The sequence below is a fragment of the Rhizoctonia solani genome, chromosome 3 (genome assembly GCF_016906535.1).
Source record: "Rhizoctonia solani chromosome 3, complete sequence".
Taxonomy (NCBI): Eukaryota; Fungi; Basidiomycota; class Agaricomycetes; order Cantharellales; family Ceratobasidiaceae; genus Rhizoctonia; species Rhizoctonia solani.
The window spans coordinates 2,263,031-2,276,114 of NC_057372.1; the positions used below are offsets into that span (position 1 = coordinate 2,263,031).

General features: G+C 46.5%; 2 protein-coding genes across 2 annotated transcripts; one reads left to right on the top strand and one right to left on the bottom strand.

The window, feature by feature from the left end:
* Nucleotides 1–617: 617 nt before the first annotated feature.
* Nucleotides 618–4,555, top strand: RhiXN_03131 (phosphatidylserine decarboxylase family protein; the record flags this gene model as incomplete). The annotated part of the gene is made up of 14 exons (XM_043322948.1): nucleotides 618–844; nucleotides 911–1,175; nucleotides 1,228–1,407; nucleotides 1,463–1,961; nucleotides 2,014–2,395; nucleotides 2,444–3,197; nucleotides 3,250–3,348; nucleotides 3,403–3,433; nucleotides 3,490–3,627; nucleotides 3,683–3,707; nucleotides 3,763–3,988; nucleotides 4,044–4,124; nucleotides 4,180–4,355; nucleotides 4,411–4,555. 14 exons carry the CDS (start codon nucleotides 618–620, stop codon nucleotides 4,553–4,555), a joined length of 3,228 nt encoding a protein of 1,075 aa, XP_043178444.1.
* Nucleotides 4,556–5,391: 836 nt separating this feature from the next.
* On the bottom strand, nucleotides 5,392–11,265 carry RhiXN_03132 (ABC transporter transmembrane region; the record flags this gene model as incomplete). The annotated part of the gene is made up of 32 exons (XM_043322949.1): nucleotides 5,392–5,480; nucleotides 5,540–5,632; nucleotides 5,682–5,826; nucleotides 5,880–6,064; nucleotides 6,131–6,280; nucleotides 6,335–6,546; nucleotides 6,598–6,656; nucleotides 6,710–6,841; nucleotides 6,893–7,100; nucleotides 7,157–7,184; nucleotides 7,238–7,310; nucleotides 7,364–7,544; nucleotides 7,593–7,711; nucleotides 7,765–7,840; nucleotides 7,903–8,205; nucleotides 8,257–8,347; nucleotides 8,402–8,665; nucleotides 8,719–9,175; nucleotides 9,228–9,257; nucleotides 9,313–9,365; nucleotides 9,429–9,451; nucleotides 9,503–9,567; nucleotides 9,624–9,695; nucleotides 9,747–9,863; nucleotides 9,915–9,978; nucleotides 10,033–10,044; nucleotides 10,098–10,214; nucleotides 10,266–10,383; nucleotides 10,435–10,569; nucleotides 10,626–10,694; nucleotides 10,753–11,037; nucleotides 11,097–11,265. The coding sequence occupies 32 exons, from the start codon at nucleotides 11,263–11,265 to the stop codon at nucleotides 5,392–5,394; spliced, it is 4,194 nt and encodes a 1,397-aa protein (XP_043178445.1).
* Between the last annotated feature and the right edge of the window lie 1,819 nt (nucleotides 11,266–13,084).

Genomic DNA, 13,084 nt, shown 5'->3' on the forward strand with positions numbered 1-13,084 from the left:
TTATTACGAATGGCGGCGCGCCCTACTAGAGGCACGGAGTAAACAAGCATCTACGATTGGACGGCTGTGCCTCGGCCAGACACAACGACAGCCAATCGTGAGCTCAAGCACCGTCAATCTCAACCCGTTAACATTGTACAGTAACTGGTCTGGTCCAAACAGTCACGTTATCAAGAACCCGAAGATGAAATAAACACGTTGATTTAAACGAATAGCGTATGAATTTCACTCGGAACTAACATTCGAATACTTAGGGCACATTGCGTGCGAATTCATCGATATTTATAGAAGGGTGGGATTTAACATTTGGTTCAGCAAACTATAAATCTTTTGATGTAAATTCTACTCAATTCGATGAGGCGCTGAATGCTCGGTGTCAGTGCGCGCTCCGAAGGCGATCGATGACGACCAATGCCGTACAGAGGGACACAGGTTGCACAGCCACTATCATACTTTTGGGTTTCGTCATATAAGGCGGCTCCCTTGGCGGCGACCAAGATTCTGACTGCCCTGATTTGCTTCAATTAGCTTCGGTTTACATAAATAACATTACTCCTCATCTTACGACAGCTCACGACACGGACTGACGGTCATTTAAATACTGTTCGGTTGAGGTCATGACGCCCACTAATCCCTCCTCCAAGCCCGCTGGGAACAAGATGGGTATTGGAAAAGTGCTCAAGAATGTTGGAAAAATACCTAAAGGAATCAAGAGTACTAGGTCAGGTCGTACCCGAGCCAAGGTCACTCAACTTGAGGGCGAGCTGCCTGCGGTCTTACTCAGGATCCAGATCGTAGGATGCAAAGATCTACGCGCGGCCGACTCCAACGGCAAGAGCGATCCGTACGTATTTATGTTGATGCATATAATGTAACTCGCGATCATTGAAACCTGATTTAATACCGCTAGTTTCGTGGTCATATCTTTTGCTGGAAAGCGCCTGCAAACTCCCGTTGTCAACAAGACTCTGTATCCCGAATGGGCCCCCAAGGATGCCACTTTTACTTTCCCACTATACCTCTCGACTATAGGTTCCCAGGGATCCATCGAACTCGTCATCTGGGATAAGGATCGCTTTTCCAAGAATGACTACCTGGGCGAAGTTTCGCTTCCCATTGATGAATGGTTTAAATGGAACGGAGGAAACGGCGCCGCTTTTGAAGAAGTCCAATGGGTGTGTTTGTGCGTGTCCAAAACCTTAGGGTTTTTATTCACATATATTTCAGCCATTTAACGAACGTGTCCTCTCAACTGACCCCAAGAATCCTGCCACGGGTACTATGCAACTGAAGATCGGCTTTGTCACGCCGCCCGAGGTTAATCACCCCATTGACTTTCAGCAAGCCTACCAACAATTACTCAGTCATTCCATCATGGCCGGCCTGAGTCTTGACACTGCTCCCCCAGTAAGCGCCTGATTCTATTCCACGGGAACCCCGCTGAAATTAACACATCTGACAGACGCGTGGAATCGGCACACTTGGGTCTGGTGACGAGGCTGAAGACTTTGATGACGACGGGCTTAGTAGCGATGACGAAGAATCAGATGATGAACTCGGACCTCACTCTCCACCACGTACACCAGCCGACCTGCCTGCACATGCACCTCTCAACATTAGAAAGGACTCGGTTACCCAGCCTCAGGCCCAGCTTTCTCCTCCCCAGCCTAAACCCTTCATCCCTAGATTGTTCTCGGGTGTCAAGCGCCCATCTATCAGTAGACAAGATTCGGCAGCTTCAACCGCAACAACCGGGAAATCAGACACTAATGGAGCTGCCGCACCCAAGCCCAAGCCTCCCTCGCTGGCCCAGCCAACTGAGAAAAGGAAAACTAGGAGATACAAAAAACGTGGCAGTAAAGACAAGGACATTGACTACCAGCTTGATGCCGGTGCCGACATCCAAGGTATCGTCATGATTGAAGTATCTGGCGCTACTGATCTACCAAAGCTAAAAAACGGTAAATCTTATGTGTTTTGCAGTATTGTATTGGGATCTCATGTGACTTTTAGTGACTCGTACTGGGTGGGACATGGATCCTTTTGTAGTCATCGCTTTCAGCAAAAAAGTCTTTCGTACTCGCGTTATTCGTCATTCCCGCACTCCTGTTTGGGACGAGAAGCTCTTGTTCCACGTCCGCCGACATGAAACTAATTTCAAGATCAACTTCTCAGTTTTGGATTGGGATAAGATGTCGGGCAACGATCATATCGGCGATGTCTCATTGGATCTTCCAGAACTCATGAAAGACCTCCCGGCCCGCGACCCAAATACTGGACTTTATCCACTGCTTGCAGAGCCTACCGAATCAGAACTAAGGGCATTTACTCTTGACTTGGTACCTACGAAGGAAGCGTCGTGGGAAGGCAAGCACAAGCCCACTCTGACGATCAAGTAAGTGGCGTCTCTTAGTCGGCGATTGCTTTAATCAATTATGTTTAGGGCCAAATATCAGCCGTATGATGCGCTCCGACAACGTTTCTGGCGTCAGTACCTCGAGCAATACGACGCCGATAACACCGGTCTCATATCTCACATCGAGCTTACATCAATGCTCGACTCGCTCGGCTCCACCCTTTCCGCTCAAACTCTCGACGGGTTCTTCGCTCGATTCAACAGGAATCCCGAGAGCGAAGAATTAACTTTCAACGAGGCGGTTCAGTGCCTCGAAGAAGAACTCGCCAAGCCTACTGCGGACAGGCGCAAAGTTGTGGCCGAAGAGCCCAGCACAGGTACCGCCACACCGTTGGCGCTCGATCCTTCCATGGTATCTCCCGGTATTGGCACACTCAACTTTGTAGGACAGGATGCACGCCCTCCACCTGGCCGGAGCAACTCTGAGATCGAACAAGTTCCGCACGAGTCGAATCAGAATGTCATTGATCCTAACAATCCTGGCCAATACGCAAATATCAACGTCAGTTCCTCAGACGAGGAAGACTCGGGCTCGGCCAGCTCATCGAGTGGGTTCGAACGTGTGGTTAATATCAAGACATGCCCGCTATGCCACCGGCCGCGCCTCAAGGGCAAGTCCGAGGCTGATATCGTCACGCACTTGGCTGTATGCGCGAGTGGCGACTGGGCTCGGGTGGACCGCATCGTCGTGGGCAACTTTGTGACTGCGAGCCAGGCCCAGAGGAAATGGTATACGAAGATGTTGACCAAGATTACGGCGGGCGATTACCAGCTTGGTGCAGTACGTGACATGGCTTATGTTTTCGTATTATTGTTACTAACAAAATTTATAGAATTCAGCAAACATCATTGTGCAGAACCGCATTACTGGGCAACTTGAAGAAGAGAAAATGCAGGGATACGTCCGCATTGGTATTAGACTGCTCTACAAGGTGCGTTTATAATCGAAGCCAGTTATTTGCATACCTATTTAGGTGCTTTCGCAGGGAGCTAGCAGCCGTATGGAGGGTGGCCGAGGTACGTTTTGGAGGGCTGGTTCTATTTTAGCTACTTCTAACATACCTTCCATGTAGCTCGCAAGTTACTCAAATCCATGTCGATTAAGCAGGGCCAAAAATACGACTCTCCAGAATCTGCGCGTGAAATCCCAGCTTTCATTGAATTCCACAATTTGAATGTTGAAGAGATCAAGGACCCGTTGGACTCGTTTAGTATGTAGGATTTTTATGTCGTCATTTATTGTGCTTACCAAGTGCTTCATTTCAGAATCGTTCAATGAATTCTTCTACAGGTACGTATCACATTTATACCTGCCTTGATGCCCTTGAACTAAATTTATCTAATAGGAAGCTCAAAGAAACTGCTCGTCCAGTTGATGAGCCAGGAAATCCGTCGCGTGCGGTTTCTTGTGCTGACTGCCGTATGATGGCATTTGAGACCGTCAGCGAGGCTACTCGATTGTGGATCAAGGGCCGCGAATTCTCTGTGAAACGATTGCTTGGGGAAACTTATGCGCATGAGGCCCCGAAGTATGACGGTGGCGCACTTGGCATCTTTAGGCTCGCTCCCCAGGTTAGTATAAATGAGTGAAAATTCGACGTCAAACTTATTCCCGATTGGATCACAGGATTATCACAGATTCCACAGTCCGGTAGACGGTGTGGTAGGGCCAATGACCTACATCGCAGGCGAATATTACACCGTTAACGTAAGTTGTTTCGCTCAAACTGAGCTTTATTCCATCTAAATTCATCTGCTCGTAGCCCCAAGCCATTCGTACTCAGCTTGATGTCTACGGGGACAATGCGCGTAAAATCGTCCCAATCGACTCACCGGTGTTTGGACGTGTAATGTGTGTCTGTATTGGTGCAATGATGGTAGGGTCGATTGTCACCACTGTCAAGGAGGGAGAGTCAATTGCACGCGGCCAAGAGTTTGGGTAGGTTCAATTATGCCTACATCATACGTTGTTTGCTTGACCAGTAATTGGGTAGCTACTTCGCATTCGGTGGAAGTACTATTGTCATACTCTTTGAAAAGGGTAAACTGAAGTGGGACGATGATTTACTTAGCAACAGTAGTTCGACTCTCGAAACTCTTGTACGCGTGGGAATGGGTGTTGGTATAAGACCTGCATAGGGAACAACAAAAGCGGACATTTATAATGAATATATCGTATATGATATGAATGTATAATAAACCATCTAGTGGAGTGGTATACTACCAATTCGAAACCAGTTTGATGTGCCTGAGCTTTATTTAAGATATCCTACTGAGGACGTACTAGTAGGTCGCCGATATCCGTAATATGTGCCAGAGATGGTAACTGAGAAGCATATTCTCACAACCTAACTCCCGCGTCATCTAATTATGGGTGAAAGATACTAATCCTGCGTTTGTAGGCTCACCTACATCGGCTCTATAACTTGGTGACTGATTCGGACGTCCTCAGAACTACTTCCCAAAATGACTTAAAGTTGGTCATTTACGAGACCTCACTAACAAGTATAGTTGAACAAGTGGCCAACCATACATCATACAATTGCCCATGACTTCAAACAATCGAACACAGTTGTTGCAATTGCGAAAAGACAAAGGGATAATGGGGTTTCCAAGAGATCACTGGCGCTATATTTAAGTTAGCCTATCGACCTACCCGCACTCTCTGATCATTTCCCCTTGGGAGCTCGGCACATAAATTTAACCAAATGGACGGTGCGAATACCTGAGGTTATTGGTACACACTAGTCTCCCAGAGTCAGGCTGTTACTGGGCGGACCAAGGGGAGCACTCAAGGTACGGTAACAGTAGGTATACACGTATACGACACCCTTTAGTTGCCAACCCATCAGTAATATTTACAGCTAAAGGGTTAAGTATCGGAGCCTGGTATTATTTATGATAACTAGTGCTTCGTGGTATATGTCGCAAGAGAAATGAAGGGATCAAATAGTCTGGGCGGATAATACCGTGATTCAAAGTTGTGCCTCAGCGTCCTCGCGGATCTTCACAATATCGGCGCGCGAGAGTCCTGCTTTATCGCACATGGCTCGGAAGTGGGATTCTGTTATTTTACATATAGTCAGCTGAAGAACCTTTTGGTGGTTAATAGTAATTGCATACCTGGGTTATCAAAGAGATTTAGCGGAGTATCATACTCTTTCAGACGTCCTTCATCCATAACCAGGACCCTGTCATAAAATACGATAGTATTAACTATATTCTCGGTTAGCTATCATATGCAGATCCAGGTGCTGAAACGTACGGCGATGTGCAATGCAGAGTAGTGTCTTTCCGTGAAAGTGGCGTTGAATCATTTGTTGAACCGTGCGGTCGGTATCTACATCTACACTAGATGTTGCCTCATCCAGAATCAGTATTTTACAATGATCCTTGGTCAAAGACCGACACTTTGAGACCTCTTTAGTAGGGGTTGGTTTGTCATTGCATAAAAGCAACCCACCAGTGCCAATAACTGTCGCTCTCCAGCACTGAATAAATCATCCCGAACTTGATTGTCTAGATGAAATTTCGAGTTTCTAGGTGGTGCCTTCGAGCCGGGCTCTAGTAACTTGACTCTTCGCAGAGCGGAGTACAATTGCTGGTCGGTCCTGGTTTTGAAAGGGTCGATATTTTCCCGAAGAGTGCCTTTAAATATACCATTAGCTACAGGGTAAACTGATAGATTGCTTATGATTCGGAGGAAATACGGACCTTCGAACAGCACAGTATCTTGAGGAATGACACTGAATCGATGCCTCAATGTTTCGATCCCAATCTCTTCAATGTTCACGCCATCTATCTCAATGGTTCCGCCAGACAATGGAGTAACACGAAACAATGCAGTGAGTAATGACGATTTTCCTAATTACGTAGAATAAGACTAGTCGCCACAGTGTGCTGAAGAATAGGCTTTACCTGCTCCCGTTCTCCCTACAATGCCAACTCTTTCTCCAGGTTTGATATTAAATGTTAGGCCGTTCAGCACCAAGGGCAAGCCCTCCCTATAACGAAGGGCCACATTCCGAAAGCTGATCCCCCCTTGTTGTGGCCATTCACGCGGGGGGTCGTTGGGCAGTTGTGTCGCGGGCTCTTGCTCAAGGTTGCGATAATGAACAATACGTTCGACCCTAACATAAATCAATTAACATAATTCCAGAGGATATGAAGGCTCAACACACATGTTCATGTCTTGTTCTACTTGTGCGAGTTGAGTAACCATCTGAGAAAATGTTTGTGTCTGAAGATTTTGATTCAGCATACGAACCGCAAATATTATGAGTGCAAGCTTACAATAGTCAAGGCGTAGGTCATTACAATTCCAAGCTTGGATGGGTCTGCGCTCGTCCTGAATCCAACGCCAATTAGACCGATGCCTAAAACAAGTAGGTTTCCCAAGAAATCCAGCCTGACACCCAGATAACGCTGGAGAAAGGCTGATTAGCAGTTAATTATAAACTAATAGACAGGGCGTACTTGGCATGTTATTGTCATGAAATATGCTTTGTTCCCCATGTCAATCTTTCTCTCCGATGTTCCAACAAACCGAGGTTGTTCTCGATAAGCGCGGATGGTACTTATACCAGTCAACGCTTCTGAGAAAGCCGCATACAAGCGGGAACGTAGGATTGAATCTAGCCGCTTGACTTCTATGCTCGTTCTTCGGTAGTATATGGAGAAGTACCTGTACAACATCTATGCATAAGCACTAATTCAAGGTATTTCATGAAAGATACTCACCAGTAGAGGAAGAATAGAGGAGGAAACACTAAACTACGGTTAAAACCGGTCAACTGAAGATTATTCACGAATTATACATACTTATTCCAAGCCATACGTATGTATAGAAAACAAGCACTACGGTGCCTAATATGCTAAACGTATCGGATAGTAACTATGGTGCAATAAATTAGTAGACCATATAGCGTGACCGGGGCGAAAGCATACATGAAACCATGCCTGAGGCAGGTTGGCATCAAGGGTATCAATATCATTGCTTAGTCTTGTGATAATAGCGCCTATAGGTGTGGTGTCAAAAAACTTGATCGGAGAGCCTAATACGCCGCTCAAAGCACCAGAGAATAGGTTCAGCGATGCAATGAACCCCGCCCATGCGAAAGCGAATGAACTAAAGCCTACATCAGCTGATGAAGAATATGTGATGCTCATTGCTTACCCCATGAATGAGAAGACTGCTGTGGCAAATCCTAGGCCTGCATAGATGCCTACGTATGCACCTTGAGACAAGTTCCAATGGTTTGAAGTCCAGAAACCAAGGAAAAGCATACTCAAAACCTGAGCGAGGAGGTCAGTATATAATCGCTAGCCGTGAAAATTAAATCACTGACGCTGGTAGCTTGTGCCAGGCTCAGTAAGAGTACCAAGAAGGGCATCCAGTGCAGCCCTCCAGCTGCGCGAATGTAACTAGCATAGGCACTCCAACTGACCGCACCAGTAACTCTTTCGTCGTCTTGCATTAACTTGACCGGAAAAGAATCTGCCTCCCTTGTTTTTCGCCCTTGGGCGTCATGGTTGCATTTGTGTCTTCATTTTCCTTCGGGTTTTCGGTTTGTTCAGCCACACCATATTCAGCAACAAGTCTGCTGAATTGCCCTCCGGCGATAACCAAGTCCGAGTATTTACCCCTCTCAACAATGCAGCCGTTGTCCATGAAAATGACTTCGTCAACGTATGGAAGCACGTGGAGTTGATGGGTGACCAAAATACGAGTCTTATCAGCAAGCGGACCAGAAAGGAGACAATTTTCAAGAATGTGTTTAGAGACATGGCTAGGCGCAAGGGTGAGTTATCGAGAGGTCACGGATAGTTGAGGAACTCACCTATCGACTGCACTCAAAGGATCGTCCAAAAGGGCAATATCTGGGCCGAAGTAGGCAACCCTTGCAAGATTGATTCGAGCTTTTTGGCCACCTGAAATGAAGGCACTTATTAATACCCATACACCTAAGGGTATCGGGAATTTACCTGATAAATTCACACCTCGCTCTCCGATTTCGGTTTGCTCTCTATCGTGGAGCATTTCGATATCCGGCATGAGCGCGCAAGCATCCACCACCTGATTGAACTGGTTCGGGATATCTGGCCTCCCAAAAGTAACGTTCTGACGCAGAGTCATGTTCTGAATCCATGCTTGCTGCGGTGCGTACGCGGTCGTCCCACCTAAAACCACATTGCCAACCACACGACGCATTTCTCCAGTGATCGCTTGGAGCAAGGACGACTTTCCGCCTGTAATTCAGGCATTAGTACTCACAGTTTCGGGTAGATAGGCATGTACGTACTACCGATCCTTCCCACAATGCCGACGAAGGCTCCGCGTGGAACTTGGAGGTTGACATCCACCAGGCGAAACGGCTCAGACCCATCTTCTTCCTCGTCTGAAGAATCGTTGGGATCTATTCCCCTCTTCTTTTTTGCCAGTCGCTCCTTCTCCCGTTTCTTCTTTTCCTGTTCCAGTCTTTTCTTTTCCTTGTCGCCCGCCTTCTTCTTCGCCAGCTGCTCTTTGGTCGGCTTGGAAGTCTCGGTAGCCGCGCTTTTCAATGTTGCATCTTTATCCTTGTCTTCTTCTTGAGTAGACCCTTGAGGCGTGCCCCCCCGTTCCCAGGTGAATGTACCGCGGATGTCAACAGCGTAGTCGTTTTCGAGCCGTACCTCAAACTGATCTTCCATCTCCTCGCTGGTTAGGAATTTAGCGATACGTCCCAGAGCAACGTAAGCATCACCACAGGTACCAGCAACCTGTTATCGTGGTGAGCTATCAAGATAAATATGTAATAGATGTCCATCTCACAAAAGGCACCAATATGAGCGGAGTACGGATCTAAGTTGACGATTAAACACTCAGATACACACAATCTTCTATATCAAGTACTCACAATATTGAAAAGTTGCAGACTGGAGAAGACGATTGCCGCATTGAGATCATGGCCTTTTAGGGAACGTAAGCACGACGTGTATGCATAGAAATCAAGCATTGGGTTATTCAACGAACCAGTCAGCGCATATGTAATGAACCTAATTCCGCTTGTAAGTAACCCGTCTGTTATTCGTTTAATCAATACTGACGATAAAGTTGCGGCCAAAATTGGCATAAACGTGATTGTCGAAACGAGTGTAGCGTGATAAAAAGACTAGGTAGAAGCCTATGCCTTGAGCAAGCACACATCAAAAACATGAAGCTACTTACCGCCTTCCGAATGCGAACCAACTCCTGTCTGCGGATTCCTAATACTTTTTCGGCGTAGTGCTTCTGCCAGCCCTACAGTTCGAAGAATTGAGTTATGAATAAAGCAACAGAGCAATGGCTTACAAAAAGCACCAAGAGCCGAATGCCTTGGAGAATTTCTTGAAGGAGTCGGACTCGCTTGTCGGTAAGCTGAACAGTTGCATACCGGGCTTGAACCATTCTTTGAATGAGAACTGCTTGCTGCTTCCACCCTCAGAATAAATATATTAATAGGGTAGGAAGAGCACACACCACCGGGAATCCAACGATGAGCACGCCGAGACCGACTAGAGCAGAGTATCCCAGATTATGAATGCTGAGCGAGCATTAATTAATTTCGAACGAAACGCCATATATGTGATATTCTCACAGTAATGCAATACTACGTATTTGCTATGTCAGCACAGCTTAGCGACAGAGAGTGAGTCAACCAACCCAATGATAAGTTCGATCGGACCCGTCCAAATAATATGGAAGAAAGCAGCAGCCGTGTCAAGTCTGGAACAATCGGTGCTGATCATAGTTGTAATCTGCCCGGTTGAATGTTTCGCGCTGAAACATGTCACTCAGATGGATGCAGTCTTCCAAATGACTTAAACTCACCGGGATCGACCAGAAAGTCGTAAACCTTTACGAAAGATAGCAGAGATCACGCTGGTACGAACCAAGAATCCTGTTGTCATAGCCCTGAAGAAATACTGGTTCGTGCATAGCGAACTGACTATAGCCAAATGTGAGCCGTGACACTAACTCTGAATGACAATGCGCTGACCTTCTTGCATGGCTGCGACAGCAATGGCCAGGCCAAAGCCATAGCTGGCAGACCCAGGCTGAGGCGCACCAGGAGTACCACGGGAATGGTAATAAGCTTCGCTGAGGTATGTCAAGAGTAGACGAGTGACAACGGCTTCCCAGAAATTGACATGAGCCAAATGAAAACTAAGATGAGGACATGTAGCTTACGAGTGGTGGCATTCAATACATCTGCAACGCCCTTGAATAATCCTGCCGTCCAAAATCGCCAAAAGAATGCTACACAACGGTAATAGGTCATGATGCTGACGAAGAGTTGGTCTTCCAAATAACATACCTCGATTGAGTGCCCTCAATAGACTTTGGTCCCACTTATTTATGTGATTGAAAAGTGGGATCCACGGGGCCTCGATTTGCGGACGTTTCTCGCCCATCGTCGCTGCTTCGCAACTCGATGCTTCTGCTTTTTCGAGATCCTCCCGTTCAGCTTCCGGTACAATGTTGTTAGCAAATGGGCGCATATAAGAGGGCCGCTTCCTGGGAGGGCACCGTTCATAGAATAGCCGTTCGATACGATCTCCACAAACTGATGCCTGTTTTTGCGTGTTGAGGTCCCAAAGGTCTGAAATTCGAGGTTGAAGCAACTTATATCAGCAGGAGGAAATGGCGAATACAACATACCTTCAGACTGGAGAGGACGTGACCACCCTACACGAAGCAAAGGAGTGAGCCACCAGAAAGTGAATTGAGAGAAGACGTTTGCATCGACATCGGGCACTGTCTTTCCCTCTGCGAAATTGGGCGATGCAGGATCCGGATGCCAGAGTTTCTGGAATAGATTTTTCGCCATTAGAAGGAGGCGAAGGTGAGTACAGGTGGACGAACCAGCATGGTGCTACTTATATTGAGGGACAATTGACATTATACATGAGATATAGTTCTAACATAAGATCCAGTGATTGAATTCGTATCACAGTTAGGGGCGCATCGCGAGCGTCGGGCGATATCAGCCAATAGGAACAGATGTCGGGAGATACTAGCCAATAGGAACGGGCCTGGGAATAGGCAGCCAATGGGATCAATCTAGATTTCAAAAACATCGCGCCTATCACTGTGCTCCATGGCCACAGCAATTAGAGCAAAGGGCCCATTAACCTTAAAAATGGGATATGGGGGCTTCTGTCTTGTGGCTCCTCCACACAGACACACATATAGCCTAATATGTTGTAAGTTAGCTTCACGTGTATATTTGCACTCCCCGATGCAATAAAGCAGCCCTATGCATATGTATGGCATCTCATTGTAAGCTTAAAATGCTCTGTTAAGCTATAGATCAGAGATGATGGCAGTCAATATACGCGAGGCCGAAATAGCTGATGGCGACTAACCTTTTAGTCGAGTCACCATTATCTTCTCGGACTGCCTTTATTGACCTATCGTTCATGATTAATTCCTTGCCAGTGGGCGTATCTTCATCATTCCGCACCGAATTTTAACTATATTTTTGCAATGCTGTTGCCAGAATTGAGCTTTCTTACTATGCCCGCCAAGCACCACAGACCCTTAGTTAACTGATGTTTATCCCATATTAGGATATTGATGTGACACTTACTAGTTCTAGTTAAGTGAAACGTGTGATGACTAAACTTGCTAGATTCATCACGAGCCTCTGTGAGCACGGGTGCTGCCAAGCGCTCACGAACTCTAATTATATGACGGTTTTTGCAGAATGACTTCCCGTGGTGTGTAACAGAAATTAGAATGTGACGTCATATTCCTATTCTAAAAAAGAGCTTATAAACTTACCACAGGATCTCAAGTTAGATCTCGGCCATTTGGACGTTCCAGTAGAATGGCTTCTGTTCTTCCTAAATTTATTTGTAACTAGGCATCGGAACACATGCATGTTGACGAATAATTCTAATTATTACAGATATACCTTGCACTGAACGATCACTACGTATTCTGAGTAGTGACCTATGATCTACCAGTCCCCATATTTCAAGCACTTTGCAGCCGTTAACGAGATCTTCAGCATTAACCTAATTAGAATATTTACCAGATGGTAGTTCTCAAGGCTCACCGTTGGGAATATGCCAATCGATAGCCTACAACTAAACACATGCGGTGCACTACGGCCACATGCCTCCAGCCATAAAATTCAACACACCTCAGCTTGAATGGTCTCCCTACACCATCCATATTCCTCGACAGGATGCGTATGCTCTCGACATTTCTTGTGGGTCTAACATTTGTTCTACTGGTTCTTTGTGCGACGGCTCCGGAAAGACAGGCGCTTCTTCAGAAGTGCAACTCTGGTAGTCCAGTATCTTGCACCTTCATATCACCCGTATGTGGTTTCCGATAGGCTTCATGGTGCTTTACCTCCTGACACCTATAATCCATTCAAGAAAGCTGTTGGTACACACTCTCAACGTTCAATAATAGGAAACCCATTTTTCAACTGCCTCAGCACCCAACACGTCAAACACACAATATCCGGCTTCGCGACCGTCACTGACAGTTGGGGGGTATCGGTAGAACTCCGCACTACATGGGCATGAGAGCTTGGGATTCCAACTTCGGAGTTAGCGGTGACAACGATAGGCCACAGTCGGGAAGTTACCATGTCACAGAGTATTGAATTTGAGATTCCACCCATTATGCAG